The sequence below is a fragment of the Eleginops maclovinus genome, chromosome 12, assembly GCF_036324505.1.
Source record: "Eleginops maclovinus isolate JMC-PN-2008 ecotype Puerto Natales chromosome 12, JC_Emac_rtc_rv5, whole genome shotgun sequence".
Lineage (NCBI taxonomy): Eukaryota > Metazoa > Chordata > Actinopteri > Perciformes > Eleginopidae > Eleginops > Eleginops maclovinus.
The window spans coordinates 29,586,366-29,611,494 of NC_086360.1; the positions used below are offsets into that span (position 1 = coordinate 29,586,366).

Sequence of the window (25,129 nt, forward strand, 5' to 3'; positions counted from 1 at the left end):
CTCAGGTCATACTCGGTCATACTCGTCATACTCGGGTCATACTCGGTCATACTCGGTCATACGCAGGTCATACTCAATCATACTCAGGTCATACTTGGTCATACTCGTCATACTCGGGTCGTACTCAGGTCATACTTGTGTCATACGCAGGTCATACTCAATCATACTCAGGTCATACTCGGTCATACTCGTCAATACTCGGGTCATACACGGTCATACGCAGGTCATACGCAGGTCATACTCAATCATACTCAGGTCATACTCGGTCATACTCGTCATACTCGGTCATACTCGGGTCGTACTCGGGTCGTACTCGGGTCATACTCGTCATACTCGTCATACACGGTCATACTCGGTCATACTCAATCATACTCAGGTCATACTCGGGTCGTACTCGGGTCATACTCAGGTCATACTTGTGTCATACTCAGGTCATACTTGGGTTATATACAGTGTATCTGCAGGGGAGCAGGCTCAGTGTTTAGAGGACTGCTGTCTGTGGTCATGTGACTCTATTTGTGATGTCACTGTCTGACATCATCCATGCTCCTCCCCCAGAAGTTGATTCGCCTCTGCGCACTTCCTGGTTCCCAAACGGAGAAGGAGGAAGCTCAGTTCCTATTGGTCATCTGCTCCAGAGTCAAACAGGATCCGGACACACTCAGATATGTCTTAGAGGTAACCAGAAGCTAGCTAATTAACCCACCTCATCGCTAGCTAACTAACCCACCTCACCAATAACTAACTAACCCACCTCACCAATAACTAACTAACTAACCCACCTCACGCTAACTAACTAACCCACCTCACCAATAACTAACTAACTAACCCACCTCACGCTTACTAACTAACCCACCTCACCACTAACTAACTAACCCACCTCACCAATAACTAACTAACTAACCCACCTCACGCTTACTAACTAACCCACCTCACGCTAACTAACTAACCCACCTCACCAATAACTAACTAACCCACCTCACCAATAACTAACTAACTAAACCTCCTCACACTAACTAACTAACCCACCTCACGCTAACTAACTAAACCACCTCACCAATAACTAACTAACCCACCTCACCCTAACTAACTAAACCTCCTCACGCTAACTAACTAACCCACCTCACCAATAACTAACTAACCCACCTCACCACTAACTAACTAACCCACCTCACGCTAACAAACTAACCCACCTCACGCTAACTAACTAAACCACCTCACCAATAACTAACTAACCCACCTCACCCTAACTAACTAAACCTCCTCACCAATAACTAACTAACCCACCTCACGCTAACTAACTAAACCTCCTCACGCTAACTAACTAAACCACCTCACCAATAACTAACTAACCCACCTCACCCTAACTAACTAAACCTCCTCACGCTAACTAACTAAACCACCTCACCAATAACTAACTAAACCACCTCACCACTAACTAACTAACCCACCTCACCACTAACTAACTAACCCACCTCACCAATAACTAACTAAACCACCTCACCAATAACTAACTAACCCACCTCACCACTAACTAACTAACCCACCTCACCACTAACTAACTAACCCACCTCACCACTAACTCACTAAACCACCTCACCAATAACTAACTAAACCTCCTCACACTAACTAACTAACCCACCTCACACTAACTAACTAACCCACCTCACCACTAACTAACTAACCCACCTCACCAATAACTAACTAACCCACCTCATGCTAACTAACTAACCCACCTCACCAATAACTAACTAACCCACCTCACCACTAACTAACTAACCCACCTCACCAATAACTAACTAACCCACCTCACGCTAACTAACTAAACCTCCTCACACTAACTAACTAACCCACCTCACCAATAACTAACTAAACCACCTCACCAATAACTAACTAACCCACCTCACCAATAACTAACTAACCCACCTCACGCTAACTAACTAAACCACCTCACGCTAACTAACTAACCCACCTCACGCTAACTAACTAACCCACCTCACGCTAACTAACTAACCCACCTCACGCTAACTAACTAAACCACCTCACGCTAACTAACTAAACCACCTCACGCTAACTAACTAAACCTCCTCACGCTAACTAACTAAACCACCTCACCAATAACTAACTAACCCACCTCACCACTAACTAACTAACCCACCTCACCAATAACTAACTAACCCACCTCACGCTAACTAACTAAACCTCCTCACACTAACTAACTAACCCACCTCACCAATAACTAACTAACCACCTCACCAATAACTAACTAACCCACCTCACGCTAACTAACTAAACCACCTCACATAACTAACTAACCACCTCACGCTAACTAACTAACCCACCTCACGCTAACTAACTAACCCACCTCACGCTAACTAACTAACCCACCTCCGTCAACTAAATAACCCTCACCTAACTAACTCCCACTCACGTAATAACCCAACCCTTCACCAATAACTAAACCCACCTCTCGCTAATCAACTCACCTACAGCTAACTAACTAACTCACCTCACGCTACTAACTAACCATCTCACCAATAAACCAGCTCCGTAATATAACCCCCCTCACGCTAACTACTAACCCCTCACGCTAATAACTACCCACCTCACGCTAACTAACTACCCACCCCCGACTAACTCTAACCCACTCACCTACACTTCCTAAACCCACTCACGCAACCTTAACTAACTCACCTCACGCTACTAACTAACCCACCTCACGCTAACTAAATAAACACTTTTACCGTAACTAAATAACCACCTCACAGGTAACTAAACTAACCCGCCCCACGCTATTAACTAACCATCTCACATAACTAACTAACCCCTCAGCTAACTACTAACCCACCTCACGCTAACTAACTAACCGACTCACGCTAACTAACTAAACCACCTCACCAATAACTAACTAACCCACCTCACGCTAACTAACTAGCCCACCTCACGCTAACTAACTAACTAACCCGACTCACGCTAACTAACTAAACCACCTCACCAATAACTAACTAACCCACCTCACGCTAACTAACTAAACCACCTCACCACTAACTAACTAACTAACCCACCTCACCACTAACTAGCTAACCCACCTCACCAATAACTAACTAACCCACCTCACCAATAACTAACTAACCCACCTCACCAATAACTAACTAACCCACCTCACCACTAACTAACTAACTAACCCACCTCACCACTAACTAGCTAACCCACCTCACCAATAACTAACTAACCCACCTCACCAATAACTAACTAACCCACCTCACCAATAACTAACTAACCCACATCACCACTAACTAACTAACCCACCTCACGCTAACTAACTAAACCACCTCACCAATAACTAACTAACCCACCTCACGCTAACTAACTAACCTAACTAACCCACCTCACGCTAACTAACTAACCTAACTAACCCACCTCACGAATAACTAACTAACTAACCCACCTCACGCTTACTAACTAACCCACCTCACCACTAACTAACTAACCACCTCACCACTAACTAACTAACCCACCTCACCACTAACTAACTAACCCACCTCACGAATAACTAACTAACTAACCCACCTCACCACTAACTAACTAACCCACCTCACCACTAACTAACTAACCCCCCTCACATTATACTGCTAAAGTATGTCAATAGTATATGTATTATTTTAAAGTGTTCTTATATTTCCTCTGGTCTTATCTCCAAGATCCAATCATCTCTCTTTCACTCTGTGTGTTCAGATTGTGCACCAATCAGCAGCCCGGACAACAGCATCTGTCCAATCACAGAATGACCCAGCTTCCAATCATGCAACAGAACCCCCCATCTCAAGCAAATCAGTGGCCTCTCCCTGCAGCCTTGTCCAATCAGAGGCCTCTCCCTGCAGCCTTGTCCAATCAGAGGCCTCTCCCTGCAGCCCTGTCCAATCAGAGACCTCTCCCTGCAGCCCTGTCCAATCAGAGGCCTCTCCCTGCAGCCCTGTCCAATCAGAGGCCTCTCCCTGCAGCCTTGTCCAATCAGAGGCCTCTCCCGGCAGCCCTGTCCAATCAGAGGCCTCTCCCTGCAGCCCTGTCCAATCAGAGACCTCTCCCTGCAGCCCTGTCCAATCAGAATCAGGTCTGCTGTCGGCTCTGCTGCAGCTCACCAGCAGTCAGGTCAGTTATCAGTGTGTGAACGAGAGGAGTGTGTGGTGGTCCTCAGTGTTTGTGAACGAGAGGAGTGTGTGCTGGTCCTCACAGTGTGTGTGAACGAGAGGAGTGTGTGCTGGTCCTCACAGTGTGTGTGAACGAGAGGAGTGTGTGCTGGTCCTCACAGTGTGTGTGAACGAGAGGAGTGTGTGCTGGTCCTCACAGTGTGTGTGAACGAGAGGAGTGTGTGCTGGTCCTCACAGTGTGTGTGAACGAGAGGAGTGTGTGCTGGTCCTCACAGTGTGTGTGTCCTCAGAGGGGCTCGGTGTGTGTGAAGGCCTATGAGAGCCTGCTGCTGCTGGCTGCTCTGGAGGGGTCTGCAGGGGAGCTGCTGTCACTCAGCACCCGGCTGGGAGAGCTGCTGGTGGGGAGGCTGCTGCTGCTCCACGCCCTGCTGCCTCTGGAGGACCTGCTACCAGAGGAGCTGCAGAGCTGGCCTCACACGCCTTGGAGGTACACACACACACACACACACACACACACACACACACACACACACACACACACACACACACACACACACTCACACACACTCACACTCTGCAGTACTCTTGTCTCTGTGATGCAGCTCTGAGTCTCCGACCTCTGGTCACATGCCAAACTTCTTCGCCTGGCTGAACTTCCTGGATCACCTGATGACAGAGGCTCCACAGGTGTGTGCGCACACGCACACGCACACGCACACGCACACGCACACACACACACACACACACACACACACACACGTGTATGTGAGATTCAGAGTCTCATGTTAATGTGTGTGTTAGCAGGTTTTAGCACTGAAGCTATCTCAGTGTGTCCGTCGGTTCTGGTTGGTGGACGTTCTTCAGCCTCAACTGCTGCACACGTGAGTCTGATATCCTGTCTACCTGCACAGGTACACTGCAGGGCTTCTTCTTGTGTGTGTGTGTGTGTGTGCTGGTGTGAGCTGGTGTGTGTGTGTGTGTGTGTGTGTGTGTGTGTGTGTGTGTGTGTGTGTGTGTGTGTGTGTGTGTGTGTGTGTGTGTTGCAGGTGTGAGCAGGTGGTCCTGGTCTCCACCTCGCTCCTCTCTGCTGTGGTCCGGCTGGTCCAGTCTTCCTCTCTGCTGGATCAGATCGTTCACTTCCTGCTGAGGACAGACCCTCTGACTCACCTGCTGCTGCAGCGCTGCGACCACATCTCTGACCAGGTGAGGTTACCTAAAGGTGGGGTTACCTAAAGGTGGGGTTACCTACAGGTGAGGTTACGTACAGGTGAGGTGTACATATTTGTGCATATATATATATATATATCTGAGGTTGTGTGTGTATTTATGTGTGTGTGTGTGTGTGTGTGTGCAGATAAGCATGGCGTCTCTGTCCCTGGTGGAGGAGTTACTACAGAAGCCTCACAGGGACATTCTGGAGGTCCTAGTGCTGAGCTTCCTGCAGAGTCGCAGTTACCTGTCCTCACCTGCAGGAGGAGCGGAGGACAGACTCCCAGAGAGCATCGAGGCCAACGAGGACAGCGAGTGAGTGACGCTCTCCTTAACCTATCACAGGCTCAGAGGAGTAGCCCCGCCCCCTTCTGTCCACTGTACCACATCAGCTATTACAGTGTGTGTGTGGGTGTGTCTGCAGTGATCTGGAGGAGGACCCGTTCTTCTTCTCTGACAGTCAGCTCCTCTCTCCTGCTCTCTCCTCCCCTCCCTCTGCATCTGCTCCCTCTGGACTGGGATCATCTGCTGATGTCGTCAACAGGTAACACACACACACACACACACACACGCACACACACACACACACCTTTTGACTTGGTTCTATGTCACAATAAATACGTTTGACACTTCACACAATCTTTCTCAATACTGTGTGTGTGTGTGTGTGTGTGTGTGTGTGTGTGTGTGTGTGTGTGTGTGTGTGTGTGTGTGTGTGTGTGTGTGTAGTTTCCTGTGTTTGGTTCCTGTTCAGGTTCGGTCCGCTCAGATGCTGCAGGAGGGAGGATACGAGTCGTACGTCCACGACGCTCACACACTGGTCAGAGCTCACACACACACCCACACACACACACAGAGTCAATTGAATAGAGTATCAGATCATTAACCCCCCCCCCCACAGGTGACGGACTGCGGGTCTCTCTCCCTGTCCTGGGATTGGCCCCTCAGGCCCCCCCCTCCCTCAGGTGAGGAGCAGTTCTTTGAAGGTCCTCTGCTGAGAGTCCTGTTCAACAGACTGGGACGAGTCCTGGAGCAGGTACCTGTCTGTCTGTCTGTCTGTCTGTCTGTCTGTCTGTCTGTCTGTCTGTCTGTCTGTCTGTCTGTAACAGGAAGTGTTGTTTTGTCTTACAGCCGTACGAGTTGAGTCTTCAGGTGACGGCTGTCCTGTCTCGCCTGTCTGCCTTCAGCCACCCGCTGCTGCAGGAGTACCTGCTGAACCCCTACATACACCTGTCTCACTGCTGTAGGTCGCTCTTCTCTGTCCTCATCAGGGTGAGGCACACAGATAGCCACTGACCCAGTGTCTTCTGTCTTATTGTAAAACTTACTGAGGTACAACCAAATAAAAATGAAAGGACCTGTCTCAAGTATCATCCTCTGTCTGTCTGTCTGTCTGTCTGTCTGTCTGTCTGTCTGTCTGTCTGTCTGTCTGTCTGTCTGTCTGTCTGCCTGCCTGTCTGCCTGTGTCTCAGTTGATGGGGGAGTTGATGCAGAGGATTCAGCAGGTCTCTATTCTGACGGACAGACTGTTGGACACCAGGAGACACCTGCTGGGACTGACCCCCAACACAGGGTAAGTGCTTTAACCTGGGTTTACCTGATTTAAGTTAACCTGGGTTTACCTGACTTTAGTTAACCTGGGTTTACCTGACTTTAGTTAACCTGGGTTTACCTGATTTAAGTTAACCTGGGTTTACCCGATTTAAGTTAACCTGGGTTTACCCGATTTAAGTTAACCTGGGTTTACCTGATTTAAGTTAACCTGGGTTTACCTGATTTAAGTTAACCTGGGTTTACCTGACTTAAGTTATCCTGGGTTTACCTGACTGTAGTTAACCTGGGTTTACCTGACTTTAGTTAACCTGGGTTTACCTGCCTTAAGTTATCCTGGGTTTACCTGACTGTAGTTAACCTGGGTTTACCTGTATGTGTCCTCAGACTGGAGCACCTGACGCTGCTGAAAGGAATCATCGTTCTCGAGGAGTTCTGTAAGGAGCTTGCTGCCATCGCCTTCGTCAAACTGCCTCTGGAGAGCAGTGACTCACCTGGTGACTTACCTGGACCTGCAGTGACTCCCCTGGGCTTGTATTGACTCACCTGGACCTGCAGTGCCTTATCTGGAACCTCGGAAGGTCCGCCTGGACTGATGTTCTGAACCTCTTGATGTCGGAGGGCCCTGAACGCGTCTCACCTCAGTTTTATTTATTGAGTTTCTATATTTATGATGATCAGTCTTGAGAGACGGATCAGCCAGACATTCTCCTCGGCAGAACGGTCAGAGACCCCCCCCCCCCCGGTTACGGGGTTTTTATTCAGTTTTAATTTCAGGGGCCTTACCTTAGAGACGTCAGGACAGCTGAGTCTACGGTACCAAGTCGATGCTAAAACTGGGTTTTCTGAAAAACATCCGGCCCTGTCAAGAGCACACGCTAACAACGTTCGCTGCTAATGTTAGCTGCTAGCAGTCGGAGTGACGTTACGTTGAGTATCATTATGATGCGTTCATGCTATCTAGTATAAATGTGTGTTTGGTGGGGGGGGGGGAATTATAAATGTATCATGATGTGTTCAAATGTAATCTTGGAAAATGTAATTTTTGGGTCAGAAATTCCAGATGTTTGAGGGGGTTCTGACCCATTTCACCAGAACGTGCTGTATAGTTTGGTTCTATCGTCTTGTGAACATTTGCTTGTTTAGGAAACAACTTCACCGCTGTGCCCTCTGACCTCTGCTACCCCCTCAGGACCGCCTGTCCCCAGACTGAGTCAGCGGTATTAAACTGAGAGCTTCGTGGAGTCGTGGCTGTCCATGAATGCAGTTTGATCCCAGAGAGAGACTGAGCGATGTTAGCTGCTATCGTAGCGTTAGCTGACCAGAATTAGAGTTAGGATTTTAAAAGAGAAAGAGCCAAAAATATGTTGAAGTTTAATAAATGTATAAAGTCATGATGTGGAAACATTATGAATGGTTGTTAATATAAAGTATGGATCTCTGCTGAACATCCATCATTATATATAGAATAATGGTGGGGGGGGTCACACACAGGTAGGTAGGGAATGAGGCCTTACCCCAAGTGAAGGAGTTCAAGTATCTCGGGGTCTTGTTCTCGAGTGAGGGAACAATGGAGCGTGAGATGGGCCGGAGAATCGGAGCAGCGGGAGCGGTACTGCAGTCGCTTTACTGCACCGTTGTGAGGAAAAGAGAGCTGAGCCAGAAGGCAAAGCTCTCTGTCTACCGGGCCATCTTCGTCCCTACCCTCACCTATGGTCATGAAGGATGGGTCAGGACCGAAAGAACGAGATCGCGGATACAAGCGGCCGAAATGGGATTTCTCCACAGGGTGGCTGGCATCTCCCTTAGGGATAAGGTGAGAAGTTCAGTCATCCGGGAGGGACTCGGAGTAGAACCGCTGCTCCTTCGCGTTGAAAGGAGCCAGTTGAGGTGGTTCGGGCACCTAGTGAGGATGCCACCTGGGCGCCTCCCTAGGGAGGTGTTCCAGTTACGTCCAGCTGGGAAGAGACCGAGGGGTAGACCTCGGACCAGGTGGAGGGGTTATATCTCTTCGCTGGCCTGGGAGCGCCTTTGAATCCCCCAGTCAGAGCTGGTTGATGTGGCCAGGGAAAGGAAAGTTTGGGGCTCTCTGCTGGAGCTGTTACCTCCGAGACCCTGACGGAGAGGCGGGAGAAGATGGATGGATGGATGGATGGATGGATGGATGGATGGATGGATGGATGGGTCACACACAATATTCAGTTATTAATAATTATTAGTGAAAGAATGATGGTAGAGGGGGTGTCCCTCTCACTAACCACGTTTACAGAAATATGAATGTGGAATAACGGAATTTAACACGAGAGCCATAAAGACTCAACTGGTAAATATTAAGCAGGGTTAGGTGTTCCCTCTCCTGCACTTCCAGAGGTTCTGTTTACTTCTGGAACATAGTGACATCACTTGATGGCTGGCTCTCCTATTGGCAGCATTTCAGAATTTCACTTTTTTTCTAAATTTCATATTTTTCCCGAGGAAACATCAGCAATAAAACACCACATTATAACATATTATCTTATGAATTACAACAATGCATTGTTTATGATTCAGTGAACGTAATAAAACAGATGTATAAATACGTTTTATATAAATTCACTATTTAAATTATTGTAAGAGGTGTTATTATTTTCAATGATCACAATAACTGCTATAGCTATCAGCTGATATTAAAGATAGAGGCCTCTTTAATGTAGATCAATTATAAGAGATTATTAACAGCTGACCAGTGCTAATTAATAGGAAGCTCCAAAATAAAGTTCCTGCTGTTTTTATTATTTTAAATACATTTTAGATTTAGATATATTTTGGGTTTAGTGGATCCACTGTTCAAATCTAAACATGCTGTAAATGTAGGGCTTTTATTGTGAAGGTGTGCACCGGAAGTGTGTGTTCCTCGCTGCAGAGGAGGAGCTGAAGGTCACAGCTGGAGTTGCTCCTCCATCCTCAGACACAAGGAGCGACAGACACATCTCCGCCTGTCTCAGCGCTGCATCTACGCCTGTGTCTCTGCTGCAGCTCCGCCTGTCTCACCGCTGCATCTCCGCCTGTCTCTCGTTGCAGCTCCATCTGTCTCTCTGCTGCAGCTCCACCTGTCTCACCACTGCATCTCAGCCTGTCTCTCTGCTGCAGCTCCGCCTGTGTCTCTCTGCTGCAGCTCCACCTGTCTCACCGCTGCACCTATCTCCCCCTCTGTGTGACCGACCGGTCCTCTCGCCATGGGGAACCGGGGGATGGAGGACCTGATCCCGCTGGTCAACAAGCTGCAGGATGCCTTCTCCTCCATCGGGCAGAACTCCAGCCTGGACCTGCCGCAGATCGCGGTCGTGGGGGGCCAGAGCGCCGGGAAGAGCTCCGTGCTGGAGAACTTCGTGGGGAAGTGAGTCTGTCTGTCTGTCTGTCTGTCTGTCTGCTATATGATGATGAAGAGTAGAATCACTGAGAGATGTGTTTAAATGAATCCGTATTTATCAGGACCGAAATAATCCATGATGTTTCTCTCATATTATTATATGAAGAGTCACCGTTCCACAGAGCAATCATAAATATGATCTCTACTTTAAAGAGTCCTCTCTGCTGATGTTCAGGTGTATATCAGTATGTAGTGTCTCTACTTTAAAGAGTCCTCTCCTGCTGATGTTCAGGTGTATATCAGTATGTAGTGTCTCTACTTTAAAGAGTCCTCTCCTGCTGATGTTCAGGTGTATATCAGTATGTAGTGTCTCTACTTTAAAGAGTCCTCTCCTGCTGATGTTCAGGTGTATATCAGTATGTAGTGTCTCTACTTTAAAGAGTCCTCTCCTGCTGATGTTCAGGTGTATATCAGTAGTAGTGTCTCTACTTTAAAGAGTCCTCTCCTGCTGATGTTCAGGTGTATATCAGTATGTAGTGTCTCTACTTTAAAGAGTCCTCTCCTGCTGATGTTCAGGTGTATATCAGTATGTAGTGTCTCTACTTTAAAGAGTCCTCTCCTGCTGATGTTCAGGTGTATATCAGTATGTAGTGTCTCTACTTTAAAGAGTCCTCTCCAGCTGATGTTCAGGTGTATATCAGTATGTAGATCTCACTTTTAAAAAGCCTCTTGCTGAGTTCAGGGGTATATCATATGTGTGTCTCTATTTAAAAAAGTCCCCCTCCTGCTGTGTTCAGGTAATATCGTATGTGTGTCTCTACTTTAAAAGTCCTCTCCTTATGTTCAGGTTATATCAAAAGTGGTCTCTCTTTAAAGATCCTTCCCCGCTGATTCAGGTGTAATCAGTTGTAAGGGCTCTACTTTAAAGAGTTCCTCCTGCTGATGTTAGGTGTATATATATGTAGTGTCCTACTTAAAGAGTCCTCTCCTGCTGATTTCAGGTGTATACATATGTAGTGTCTTACTTTAAAGAGTCCTCTCCTGCGATGTTAGGGGTATATCATTTGGGGAGATTTTTAAATTTAAAGATTTTGGTGTTGGGATATAGGTGTGTTTAACAAAAAAAAATTTTGTGATGTGGTGAATCAGATTGGTTTTAAAAAAGAGTTTTTTGATGTTGGGGGGTTTAAAAGTAGGTTTTTTAAAAGAGTTTTTGGGGGGGGGTATTAAAGTAGTTTTTAAAAGAGTTTGTGATGTTGGTGTTTAAGAGTAAGGGGTTTTAAAAATTTTTGTGATGTTAGGTTTTTGTAAGTAAGGGTATTTGGGGTTTTTGTGATGTTGGTGGATTTTGGTTTTAAAAAAGAGTTTGTGATGTTGGGGGAAAGAGTAGGTTTTTTAAAAAGGGGGTTTTGGGGGTTTTTATTGTGTTAAAGTAGGGGTTTTTTAAAGATTTTGGGGATGGGTGTAATTTAAAGGGGGTTTTTTAAAGAGGTTTTGATGGGTGTATTAGATTTTGGTTTTTTGAGTCCCTCCTGTGGTTCGGGTATTCATTGGCGTCTCTCTTTAAAGAGTCCCTCCGCGATTTCGGGGGATATCATAGTGAGTCCTACTTTAAAGAGTCCTCTCCCGCTGATGTTTTTAGGGGTAATTTTAGTATTTAGTTCTCACTTTTAAAAAGTCCCCCTGCTGATGTTCAGTGTTATCATATGTAGAGTCTCTACTTTAAAATCCTCTCCCTGATGTTCAGGTGTATATCAGTATGTTGGTCTCACTTTAAAAAAGTCCTTCGCTGAGTTTTAGGGTTTAAACGTATGTGAGTCTCTACTTTAAAGATCCCCTCCCGCGTGTTCGGAGTATTCTATGTAAGTCTCTACTTTAAAAGTCCCTCCTTGATGTTCAGGTGTAAACATAGTAATCTCTACTTTAAAGAGTCCCCTCCTGCTGAGTTCAGGTACTAGTATGTAGTGTCTCTATTTTAAAAAGTCCCCTCCGCGATGTTTTAGGTGTAAATTTGATGTAGATCCTACTTTAAAGAGTCCCCTCCCGTGATGTTCAGGGTAATCATATGTTGTCTCTCTTTAAAGAGTCCTCTCCTGCTGATGTTCAGGTTAACATTTGTAGGTTCTCTTTTAAAAAAATCCCTCTCCTGCTGATGTTTTAGGTGTAATCAGATGTAAGTCTCTCTTTAAAGAGTCCCTCCCCTTTAGTTCAGGTGATATCAGTATGTAGCTCTCTATTTAAAAAGTCCCCCTCCTGCTGGTTTAGGTGTATATCAGTATGTAGTGTCTCACTTTAAAGAGTCCTCTCCTGCTGATGTTCAGGGTAATCAGTAGTAGTGTCTTACTTAAAGGTCCTCTCCTGCGATGTTCAGTGTTTTAAAATTTAGAGTCTCTACTTTTAAAAATCCTCTCCTGCTGATTTCAGGGTATATCATTTGTAGGTCTTACTTTTTAAAAACCCCTCCTCGATGTTCGGGGTAATAGTATGTAGCGTCCTTACTTTAAAGAGTCCTTTTGGGTATGTTTAGGTGTATACAAAATAGTGTCTTACTTTAAAGATCCCTCCTGCGAGTTCAGGGGATACAGTAGTATGCTTACTTTAAAGAGTCCTCTCCTGCGAGTTCAGGTGTAATCAGTATTAGGGTTTTCCTCTTTAAAGAGTCCTCTCCTCTATGGTTTAGGGGAAAACATATGTAGAGTCCTACTTTAAAGGTCCTCTCTGTGTTTCAGGTGTTATCAGTTGTAGTGTCTCTACTTTAAAGAGTCCCCTCTGTGAGTTCAGGTAAAACAGTATGTAGTGCTCACTTTAAAAAGTCCCTTCCCCCGCTGAGTTCCCGGGGATTTTCATATGTAGTGTCTCTACTTTAAAAGTCCTCTCCTGTGTGTTTGGTGTATATCCGTAGTAAGTCCTACTTTAAAAGATCCCCTTCCCCCTGAGGAGGGGAATCAGTATGTATGTCTCTACTTTAAAAAAGTCCTCTCCCTGCTGATGTTTTAGGTGTATATCAGAGTAGTGTCTTACTTAAAGAGTCCTCCCTGCTGAGTTTAGGGTAATCAGTTGTAGAGTCTTACTTTTAAAAAAATCCTCTCTGCTGATGTTTTGGGTTTTTATCAGTTGTAGTGTCTCTACTTTAAAGAGTCCTCTCCTGCTGATGTTCAGGGGTATATCATAGAGTGTCTCTCTTTTAAAAAGTCCTCCCCTGCTGATGTTTAGGGGGTATATCATAGTAGAGTTCTACTTTAAAGAGTCCTCTCCTGCGATGTTCAGGTGTATATCAGTTGAGTGTCTCTATTTAAAGAGTCCTCTCCTGCTGATGTTCAGGGTAATCAGTATGTAAGTCTCTACTTTAAAGAGCCTCTCCCGCGTGTTCAGGGGGTTATCAGAGTAGAGTCCCTTTAAAGAGTCCCTCCTGGATGTTGGTGTATATCAGTTTTTGTGTCTCTACTTTAAAAAAGTCCCTCCGCGATGTTCAGGGTATATCGTAGTAGGTCTCTACTTTAAAAAGTTCCCCCCTCGATGTTAGGTTATATCAGTATGTGGTCTCAAATTTTAAAAAGTCCTCTCCCGATGTTCAGGTTATACATATTTAGTGTCTCTACTTTAAAAAAGTCCTCTCCCGCTGATGTTCAGTGTAACAGTAGTGGGGTCCTACTTTAAAAGTCCTCCCGCTGATGTTCAGGGGTATACAGTTGTAGAGTCTCTACTTTTAAAATCCTCTCCTCTTTTCAGGGTTATCATATTTTGTGCCTACTTTAAAAAGTCCTCTCCTGCTGATTTTTATACTAGTAGAGTCTCTACTTTTTTAAAATCCCCCTCTATTCATTTAACAATTTATTCCACAAAAACCTCCTCCCTGTGTTCAGGTGTATACAATTAGAGTCCTATTTAAAAGAGTCCTCTTGCTGATGTTCAGGATATATCAGTAGAGAGCTCTATTTAAAGAGTCCTCTCCTGTGATGTTCAGGTGTATATCAGTTGTGGGCCAAAAGAGTCCTCTCCTGCAGTTCAGGTACATCAGATGTAGTTCTTACTTAAAAAAAGGTCCTCTCCGCTGATTTTAGGTGTAATCATATTAAGTCTCTACTTTTTAAAAATCCTCCCGGCTGATGTTCGGTGTAAATCAGTAGTAGGGGCCCCCTACTTTAAAAAAATCCTCCCTGCGAGTTAGGGGATTCATATTAGAGTTCTACTTTAAAAGAGCCCCCCCGCTGATGCAAGGGGGAAAATCATAGGGGGAAATCTCTCTTTAAAAAATCCTCTCCCCGCTGATTTCAGGTGTATTAGTATGTAGGGGCTCTACTTTAAGATCCTCTCCCCGAGTTAGGTTTTATATCAGTATGTAGTGCTCTACTTTAAAGAGTCTTCCTGCTGAGTTCAGGTGTTTTCAGTATGAGGGTTTACTTTTAAAAAGTCCTCTCCCGCTGATGTTCAGGGTATATCAGATTAGGCTCTACTTTAAAGAGTCCCCCCCTGCTGATGTTCAGGGTTATCGTATGTAGAGTCTCTACTTTTTAAAAGCCCTCCTGTGATGTTCAGTGTATACAGTATGAGGCTCTCCCCACTTTAAAGGTCCTCCCCCTGATGTTCAGGTGATATCATATGTAGTGCCTCTATTTAAAGAGTCCTCTCCGCTGATGTTCAGGTGTATATCAGTATGTAGTGTCTCTACTTTAAAGAGTCCTCTCCTGCTGATTTCGGTGTTATCAGTTGTGGTTCTACTTTAAGATCCCTCCTGCTGATGTTAGGGGTAACAGTATGAGTGTTTTTTCATTAAAAGGTCCTCTCCCGCTGATTTCAGGTGTATATCATATGTTGAGTCCCTACTTAAAAAGTCCTCCCTCGATGTTTAGGGGATTTCAGTATGGTGTCCCTTTCTTTAAAAAGTCCTCTCCCGGATGTTTAGGTGATACAGATGTAGTGTCCTTTCTTTTAAAAATCCCCCCCTCTGAATTTTCAGGGGGTATATCAGTAGTAGTGTCTCTACTTTAAAGATCCTCTCCTGCTGATGTTCAGGGGTAATCAGGGTGAGTCCTACTTTTAAAGGCCTCTCCTGCTGATGTTCAGGGGTATATCGTAGTAGAGTCCTTTTTTTAAAAAAGTCCCCTCCTTCTTTGGGGCAGTGTAATCAGTATTATGTTTACTTTAAAGAGTCCCCCCTGCTGATTTTCAGGTGTATACGTTGGGAGCGTCACTTAAAGATCCCTCCCCCTGTGTTTTAGTTATATCAGTATGTACGTTCTACTTTAAAAAGTCCTCTCCGGGGAGTTCAGGTGTATATATAGAGGTCTTCTTTAAAAAAAGTCCCCTCCCGCGATGTTTAGGTGTATATCGTATGTAGAGTCTCTAATTTTAAAGAGTTTGTGTGTTCAGGTAATAATGTAGAGTCTCTACTTTAAGATCCTCTCCTGCTGATGTTGGGTGTATATCAGTATGTAGCGTCTCTACTTTAAAGAGTCCTCTCCTGCTGATGTTCAGGTGTATATCAGTATGTAGAGTCTCTACTTTAAAGAGTCCTCTCCTGCTGATGTTCAGGTGTATATCAGTATGTAGTGTCTCTACTTTAAAGAGTCCTCACCTGCTGATGTTCAGGTGTATATCAGTATGTAGTGTCTCTACTTTAAGAGTCCTCTCCTGCTGATGTTCAGGTGTATATCAGTATGTAGTGTCTCTACTTTAAAGAGTCCTCTCTGCTGATGTTCAGGTGTATATCAGTATGTAGAGTCTCTACTTTAAAGAGTCCTCTCCTGCTGATGTTCAGGTGTACATCAGTATGTAGAGTCTCGACTTTAAAGAGTCCTCTCCTGCTGATGTTCAGGTGTATATCAGTATGTAGAGTCTCTACTTTAAAGAGTCCTCTCCTGCTGATGTTCAGGTGTATATCAGTATGTAGCGTCTCTACTTTAAAGAGTCCTCTCCTGCTGATGTTCAGGTGTATATCAGTATGTAGAGTCTCTACTTTAAAGAGTCCTCTCCTGCTGATGTTCAGGTGTATATCAGTATGTAGCGTCTCTACTTTAAAGAGTCCTCTCCTGCTGATGTTCAGGTGTATATCCGAACCTCCCTCTAGAGGGAACACAGGGATTTTAGCCTCTCTGAACCATTTACCTGCACTAAACCTATAGAACTACAGGAGACGGAACACCACAGACGAAAAATAGGGACCCATTAACGTCGCTGAGCTGTGATCATCAGAGACCAAACATTAACATTAAAGATGTTTTTATTTAACTTCAAATAATAAATCATATTTATTATTTGAAGTGTTTCCTCTCTGCGCTCTGATTGGCTGAATATTTTTATCTCTCTCCTCTGACTGGTCGCTGCTAGTCACATGACTCACATGAGAGCAGAATCACAATGTGTGTGTGTGTGTGTGTGTGTGTGTGAGGTTGTCGTGACGATGCTTGTCCTGCAGTCATTCTGAAGGACTCACACAGCCGATGTTATACAGGTCAATGTTATTTTATCTTAAATAAGAATACCAAATCAAATGTTTGAATGTGATATCATGTGACATATTTTAATATAATATAGAGTAATACAATATCTACGGCCATATGCTGGGGCTTGATCCCCATGCGGTGGACCCGGGTTCGAATCCCTTTGCCACACGTCTTCCCCTCTGTCTCCCTGTTTCTGACCTGCACTATATTAAAGGCACTGGTTGCCCAGATTTTTAATATCATATTATATAAAATAATATGTCATATATTTAATATAATATAAAATAATATGTCATATATTTAATATAATATAAAATAATATGTCATATATTTAATATAATATAAAATAATATGTCATATATTTAATATAATATAAAATAATATGTCATATATTTAATATTATATAAAATAATATGTCATATATTTAATATAATATAAAATAATATGTCATTTATTTAATATAATATAAAATAATATGTCATATATTTAATATAATATAAAATAATATGTCATATATTTAATATAATATAAATAATATGTCATATATTTAATATAATATAAAATAATATGTCATATATTTAATATAATATAGTATTATATGAATTCCATGTCTCACTTTTACCTGTAAGTCAAGTTTCCTCGGCTCCTCCTGGTGCTTTTATTTGAAAGGTCCAGCTTGTTAGCATTGAAGCTAGCAGCAGAGGTGTAGCTGTGAGATTCAACATGTTAAATATTCAGACAGAAAGTCTCACACCTGTCCTCCCCTGTCCTCAGAGACTTCCTGCCTCGTGGCTCTGGGATCGTCCTCGGCGCCCCTTGGTGCTGCAGCTCATCTACTGCCCCACAGGTGACACTCACACCCTGATGTTATTATTACTGTGTTATTAACTTGTGGGTCTAATGGTGTCTCTGATCGTGTGTGTGTGTGTGTGTGTGTGTGTGTGTGTGTGTGTGTGTGTGTTCCTCAGAGTACGCAGAGTTCCTGCACTGTAAAGGGAAGAAGTTTGTGGACTTTGATGAAGTCCGTCAGGAGATCGAAGCTGAAACGGATCGAATCACCGGACAGAACAAAGGCATCAGTCCGGTCCCCATCAACCTGAGAGTGTACTCTCCCAACGGTAACACACACACACACACACACACACACACACACACACACACACACACACACACACACACACACACACACACACACACACACACACACACACACACACACACTTCTATAATGTCTGTAAACCCGCTAATAAACTCTGCAGTGCTGAACCTGACCCTGGTGGACCTCCCTGGGATGACGAAGGTCCCGGTGGGGGACCAGCCGGCGGACATTGAGAGTCAGATCAGAGAGATGCTCATGCAGTTCGTCACCAAAGATAACTGCCTGCTGCTCGCCGTCTCCCCCGCCAACTCTGACCTCGCCAACTCCGACGCTCTGAAGATCGCTAAGGAGGTCGACCCGCAAGGTGAGAGCCCGCCCACAACCAAGAGACACCACACGACAACCAAGAGACACCACATGACAACCAAGAGACACGACACGACAACCCAGAGACACGACACGACAACCAAGAGACACGACACGACACGACAACCAAGAGACACGACACGACAACCAAGAGACACCACAGGACAACCAAGAGACACGACACGACAACCAAGAGACACCACACGACAACCAAGAGACACGACACGACAACCCAGAGACACGACACGACAACCAAGAGACACGACAACCAAGAGACACCACAACCAAGAGACACCACAGGACAACCAAGAGACACGACACGACAACCCAGAGACACGACACGACAACCAAGAGACACGACAACCAAGAGACACGACACGACAACCAAGAGACATGACAACCAAGAGACACGACACGACAACCCAGAGACACCACAACCAAGAGACACGACACGACAACCAAGAGACACGACAACCAAGAGACACGACACGACAACCAAGAGACACCACAACCAAGAGACACGACACGACAACCCAGAGACACGACACGACAACCAAGAGACACGACACGACAACCAAGAGACACGACACGACAACCCAGAGACACGACACGACAACCAAGAGACACGACAACCAAGAGACACCACAACCAAGAGACACCACAGGACAACCAAGAGACACGACACGACAACCAAGAGACACGACACGACAACCAAGAGACACGACACGACAACCCAGAGACACGACACGACAACCAAGAGACACGACAACCAAGAGACACCACAACCAAGAGACACCACAGGACAACCAAGAGACACGACACGACAACCCAGAGACACGACACGACAACCAAGAGACACGACAACCAAGAGACACGACACGACAACCAAGAGACATGACAACCAAGAGACACGACACGACAACCCAGAGACACGACACGACAACCAAGAGACACGACAACCAAGAGACACGACACGACAACCAAGAGACACGACACGACAACCAAGAGACACGACACGACAACCAAGAGACACGACACGACAACCCAGAGACACGACACGACAACCAAGAGACACGACACGACAACCAAGAGACACGACACGACAACCAAGAGACACGACACGACAACCAAGAGACACGACACGACAACCAAGAGACACCACACGACAACCCAGAGACACGACACGACAACCCAGAGACACGACACGACAACCCAGAGACACGACACGACAACCCAGAGACACGACACGACAACCCAGAGACACCACACGACAACCAAGAGACACCACACGACAACCCAGAGACACGACACGACAACCCAGAGACACGACACGACAACCCAGAGACACCACACGACAACCCAGAGACACCACACGACAACCAAGAGACACCACACGACAACCAAGAGACACGACACGACAACCAAGAGACACGACACAACAACCAAGAGACACGACACGACAACCCAGAGACACCACACGACAACCAAGAGACACCACATGACAACCAAGAGACACGACACGACAACCCAGAGACACGACACGACAACCAAGAGACACGACACGACAACCAAGAGACACGACACGACAACCAAGAGACACGACAACCAAGAGACACGACACCACAACCAAGAGACACCACACGACAACCAAGAGACACGACAACCAAGAGACACCACACGACAACCAAGAGACACGACACGACAACCAAGAGACACCACACGACAACCAAGAGACACCACAACCAAGAGACACCACAACCAAGAGACACCACACGACAACCAAGAGACACGACACGACAACCAAGAGACACGACACGACAACCAAGAGACACGACACGACAACAAAGAGACACCACACGACAACCAAGAGACACCACACGACAACCAAGAGACACGACAACCAAGAGACACGACACGACAACCAAGACAAACGACACGACAACCAAGAGACACGACACGACAACCAAGAGACACCACACGACAACCAAGAGACACGACACGACAACCAAGAGACACCACACGACAACCAAGAGACACCACAACCAAGAGACACGACACGACAACAAAGAGACACCACACGACAACCAAGAGACACGACAACCAAGAGACACGACAACCAAGAGACACGACACGACAACCAAGACAAACGACACGACAACCAAGAGACACGACACGACAACCAAGAGACACGACACGACAACCAAGAGACACGACACGACAACCAAGAGACACCACACGACAACCAAGAGACACGACACGACAACCAAGAGACACCACACGACAACCAAGAGACACCACAACCAAGAGACACCACAACCAAGAGACACCACACGACAACCAAGAGACACGACACGACAACCAAGAGACACCACACGACAACCAAGAGACACCACACGACAACCAAGAGACACGACACGACAACCAAGAGACACGACACGACAACAAAGAGACACCACACGACAACCAAGAGACACGACAACCAAGAGACACGACAACCAAGAGACACGACACGACAACCAAGACAAACGACACGACAACCAAGAGACACGACACGACAACCAAGAGACACGACACGACAACCAAGACAAACGACACGACAACCAAGAGACACGACACGACAACCAAGAGACACGACACGACAACCAAGAGACACGACACGACAACCAAGAGACACCACACGACAACCAACAGACACGACACGACAACCAAGAGACACCACAACCAAGAGACACGACACGACAACCAAGAGACACGACACGACAACCAAGAGACACGACACCACAACCAAGAGACACGACAACCAAGAGACACCACACGACAACCAACAGACACGACACGACAACCAAGAGACACCACAACCAAGAGACACGACACCACAACCAAGAGACACGACACGACAACCAAGAGACACCACACGACAACCAAGAGACACCACACCACAACCAAGAGACACGACACGACAACCAAGAGACACCACAACCAAGAGACACCACAACCAAGAGACACCACAACCAAGAGACACGACACCACAACCAAGAGACACGACACGACAACCAAGAGACACGACACGACAACCAAGAGACACGACAACCAAGAGACACGACACCACAACCAAGAGACACGACACGACAACCAAGAGACACCACACGACAACCAAGAGACACGACACGACAACCAAGAGACACCACACGACAACCAAGAGACACCACAACCAAGAGACACCACAACCAAGAGACACCACAACCAAGAGACACCACAACCAAGAGACACCACAACCAAGAGACACCACAACCAAGAGACACGACACCACAACCAAGAGACACGACACGACAACCAAGAGACACGACACGACAACCAAGAGACACGACACCACAACCAAGAGACACGACACGACAACCAAGAGACACGACACGACAACCAAGAGACACCACAACCAAGAGACACCACAACCAAGAGACACCACACGACAACCAAGAGACACCACACGACAACCAAGAGACACCACACGACAACCAAGAGACACGACACGACAACCAAGAGACACCACAACCAACAGACACGACAACCAAGAGACACGACACACATGTGTATGTGTGTAAAGTACATGCATGCTTCTTGCATGTCTGTTCAGGCCAGCCATTAACTACTACTTAGGCTTGTTTACTTTGGGGAAAGCGCTTCTTACCAAAATGGCCCTAGCCCTGTTCATGCGGCCACAAGAGAGGTAACCAGTTACACTGAAGACCCTCTCTGTAAATGCCTGAGAGGCTGGCATCGCCAGGAGGTCCAAGGCCAGAGGTTTCAGTACTGGAAGCGCAGTGGAACAACACTGAGTTAACCAATAGTCAATGCTGGATTCCTCAACCTCAGCACCAGTAGCAGCAGTCTGGTGGGACTCGGACAGCCCTTCTTCATAAAATGTCCTGCCTAATGTTTGTTGTCTTGGCTGTCTTGGGCCTTGGTGGACGATTGGCACTAAAGAATTTAAATCTACGTTGTTTTGCGGGGGTTGACTCTGGAGTCTCTGTACCCTCATTTGGGACTTGCTCATCATCAGTCAGCTGCTCTTCTCGTACTTGCACTCTTTGTGGCACAAGATGAGCAATGTAGTCCTCTGCCTTTCTGACAAGATTCTGTACTTAGTTGTCATCATTTTCCTGAAGGGTTTCAGCTACACAAGGGTCCACAAAGCATGCTGCTGCAGGAAGTAGTGAGAAGTTGTCATCTGTTATGTCAAGAAACACATTAAAGCGCCTATCCATGCTGGACAGCATCTTCTGAGCCAGAGACGCTGCATCTTTGTAGGTTCTCCCATGTGCAAGCGAGAACTCCGGCAGGTGGCTTTTGAGATCCAGGAGTGCTGGCACAACAAGGGAAAGTGATTGAGTGTCACTTTCAAGCAACTTAGTGTGCTCCACAAATGGCAGATGAAGGTCTCTCAGCATATCGATCTTCTGCCACTCACTGGGCAGCAGGCTGTGCCAGCCCATGGACTCAGCCACAGCTGTGAGGTGCTCCTTGCTTGAAGACAGCGCAACATCACAGCGCGACTTGAACACCTGGTGGGACAGTGTTTTACCCGAACCAGAGCACACTTCTGCTCTGTGGCAACAGATGACTTCCTAAACGTCTTCACCAAGTGCCTCACTCTCTCCAACAGCCTTCGGATTGGGGGTTCCTTCTGGAACCTATTCACTACTAGCTGTACGGTGTGAACCATGCATAGGGTCCTCTCTATGGCTCCGTAGTCGTATCTATATGGAAATATAAAACAAAGACAAATGTACATATTAAACCGTTTTAGCCCTTACATTATTGAACCAAATCAAATAGTTCTAGTAGTTAACTTCCTATGAACTGATTTAGTTTTTATGTATATGAAATTAAATCATGGCCAGTTTCATAAATGCTGAATGAATTAATAGCATAGTTTCATACACAGACTGACCTGTCATCCTCCCCTTCCTGATGCTCATCGTCATCATCGTGCTCCGCCTCTGCGTCCTCTTCAGAAGTTGTGGCAACTTCTGCATGTGTGTGGAACGAAGCCACCATATTGCTGCCATTGTCAGTAATCGTTGTGAGGACCTTCTCCCTGGGGATCCCCCATTCTTCCATTGACACACACAAGTGTACTAATCAGCTCTGCACTGTGAGGGTGAACCATGTCCTTCAGGTTCAGGAGTTTGTGTTAAGTCCAAATATCCAACGCTGTAGTTATTCTGCGTGCTGTGGACAGGTTTTGTTTGATCTTTTCTTTCTCTTCTTTGTACATTTTCTCAATCACGTTTAAAATGTTATGTGGCGATGAACTCCTCATCTTCGACAATTTGTGCTGGGAGTCCTGTGCGGCCTATCCACTTCGCTATCCCCTCCTCTTCGGTACGTTGCTCTGAGGAGTTGTTTGTACCTCCTTGTGACAAAGAAATCCTGAGCACTAGTTGGCTTGTCCATCTTTTTGGGCGGGACTTTCTTCACTGGTGCTTTTTCTGGAATCTAGTACAGGGATAGATACAATGTCAGGACAGATGCAGCCTCTGGAAAATCTTACTGTTGTAAATATTAAGTAACATAAATCCTTGCTATGATTTTTACCTAAGTAAATCAACCCGAGAAAAAAAGTCTATATAATCAAAACAGAAGTAGTCTAAGCAGTAGTTTCGGGAGGCATGTTAATGCAAATACCTTTGTTTAAATGTATGTATGGGTCTAGAATAAGATGTGCAAAGTCATGTTGTTGATGCCAAATTCAGTTCCGTGTGATTGCTAAGTGAATGACAAAACTAGCGACAGTATTTGGCCAACAAGGGATGCTTAGTACACTTACAGTGGGGCAAAAAAGTATTTAGTCAGCCACCAATTGTGCAAGTTCTCCCATTTAAAAAGATGAGAGAGGCCTGTAATTTTCATCATAGGTATACCTCAACTATGAGAGACAGAATGAGAAAAAAAAATCCAGGAAATCACATTGTAGGATTTTTAATGAATTCATTGTAAATTCCTCTGTAAAATAAGTATTTGGTCACCTACAAACAAGCAAGATGTCTGGCTCTCACAGACCTGTAACTTCTTCTTTAAGAGGCTCCTCTGTCCTCCACTCGTTACCTGTATTAATGGCAGCTTTTAAACTCGTTATCAGTATAAAAGACACCTGTCCACAACCTCAAACAGTCATACTCCAAACTCCACTATGGCCAAGACCAAAGAGCTGTCAAAGGAGACCAGAGACAAAATTGTAAACCTGCACCAGGCTGGGAAAACTGAATCTGCAATAGGTAAGCAGCTTGGTGTGAAGAAATCAACTGTGGGAGCAATTATTAGAAAATGGAAGACATACAAGACCACTGCTAATCTCCCTCGATCTGGGGCTCCACGCAAGATCTCACCCCCGTGGGGTCAACATGATCACAAGAACGGTGAGCAAAAAATCCCAGAACCACACGGGGGGACCTAGTTGTTAAGCGTATTTTATTATTTGGGCAAAGCCAAGTTATTCAGCGCATCCAATGAGGTATATATGACGTAGTGACGTCAGCGCCACCACCCGTATATTATGTTGAAATAAACGGCTGACTCCGCAGTGGTCGTGAGTGTGTTCAGCCAAAGAGAGAAGTTGGTCTCCGTGTATTTCTATTAGCAATGCTAGCCGGTTAAGTCTTCACTGTGTGCCTAGTAAAACGCAAGTGCTGCTGCGTAGCCTAGAGATGGCTAATATTCACACAGTTATGGGCCCAGTAGCTTAGGCAACAGGTGGAGCAGACTTTTATTCGACGGCGAAGAGAAAAATTATGAACTTTGGGAAACAAGGTTCCTCGCTCACATGGAGCTCCGGAGTCTCAGGAGACTATCACGGAGACGCCTGATATCGACGAGGAGGATGAAGTAGCTCTCGCCGAAGATGAGGCAAAGAATGGTGAGGCGTACGCGGAACTTGTGCAAGTTTGGACAACAAAAGTTTTCGTTG

At 45.8% G+C, this 25,129-nt stretch overlaps 2 protein-coding genes across 4 annotated transcripts in view; both read left to right on the plus strand.

The window, feature by feature from the left end:
- LOC134873970 (FHF complex subunit HOOK-interacting protein 2B-like) overlaps positions 1-8,302 on the plus strand; it is a 10,837-nt gene extending 2,535 nt beyond the window's left edge. The window contains exons 5-17 of one of the 3 annotated variants that reach the window (XM_063897901.1): positions 559-678; positions 3,736-4,149; positions 4,439-4,635; positions 4,751-4,835; positions 4,953-5,029; positions 5,195-5,351; positions 5,503-5,672; positions 5,782-5,901; positions 6,087-6,177; positions 6,259-6,393; positions 6,489-6,629; positions 6,830-6,930; positions 7,296-8,302. In XM_063897901.1, coding sequence (XP_063753971.1) covers positions 559-678; positions 3,736-4,149; positions 4,439-4,635; positions 4,751-4,835; positions 4,953-5,029; positions 5,195-5,351; positions 5,503-5,672; positions 5,782-5,901; positions 6,087-6,177; positions 6,259-6,393; positions 6,489-6,629; positions 6,830-6,930; positions 7,296-7,449 — 1,962 coding nt within the window. In that variant the 3' untranslated portion in view covers positions 7,450-8,302. The remainder of the gene's footprint in view (positions 1-558; positions 679-3,735; positions 4,150-4,438; positions 4,636-4,750; positions 4,836-4,952; positions 5,030-5,194; positions 5,352-5,502; positions 5,673-5,781; positions 5,902-6,086; positions 6,178-6,258; positions 6,394-6,488; positions 6,630-6,829; positions 6,931-7,295) is intronic. The other 2 variants (XM_063897904.1, XM_063897902.1) reach the window with 2 other exon arrangements.
- A 1,469-nt stretch (positions 8,303-9,771) lies between these two features.
- LOC134873704 (dynamin-1-like) overlaps positions 9,772-25,129 on the plus strand; it is a 30,663-nt gene continuing 15,305 nt past the window's right edge. The window contains 6 exon segments of the mRNA XM_063897505.1: positions 9,772-10,284; positions 17,475-17,503; positions 17,506-17,547; positions 17,669-17,818; positions 17,960-18,339; positions 24,973-25,078. Coding sequence (XP_063753575.1) covers positions 10,124-10,284; positions 17,475-17,503; positions 17,506-17,547; positions 17,669-17,818; positions 17,960-18,339; positions 24,973-25,078 — 868 coding nt within the window. The 5' untranslated portion in view covers positions 9,772-10,123.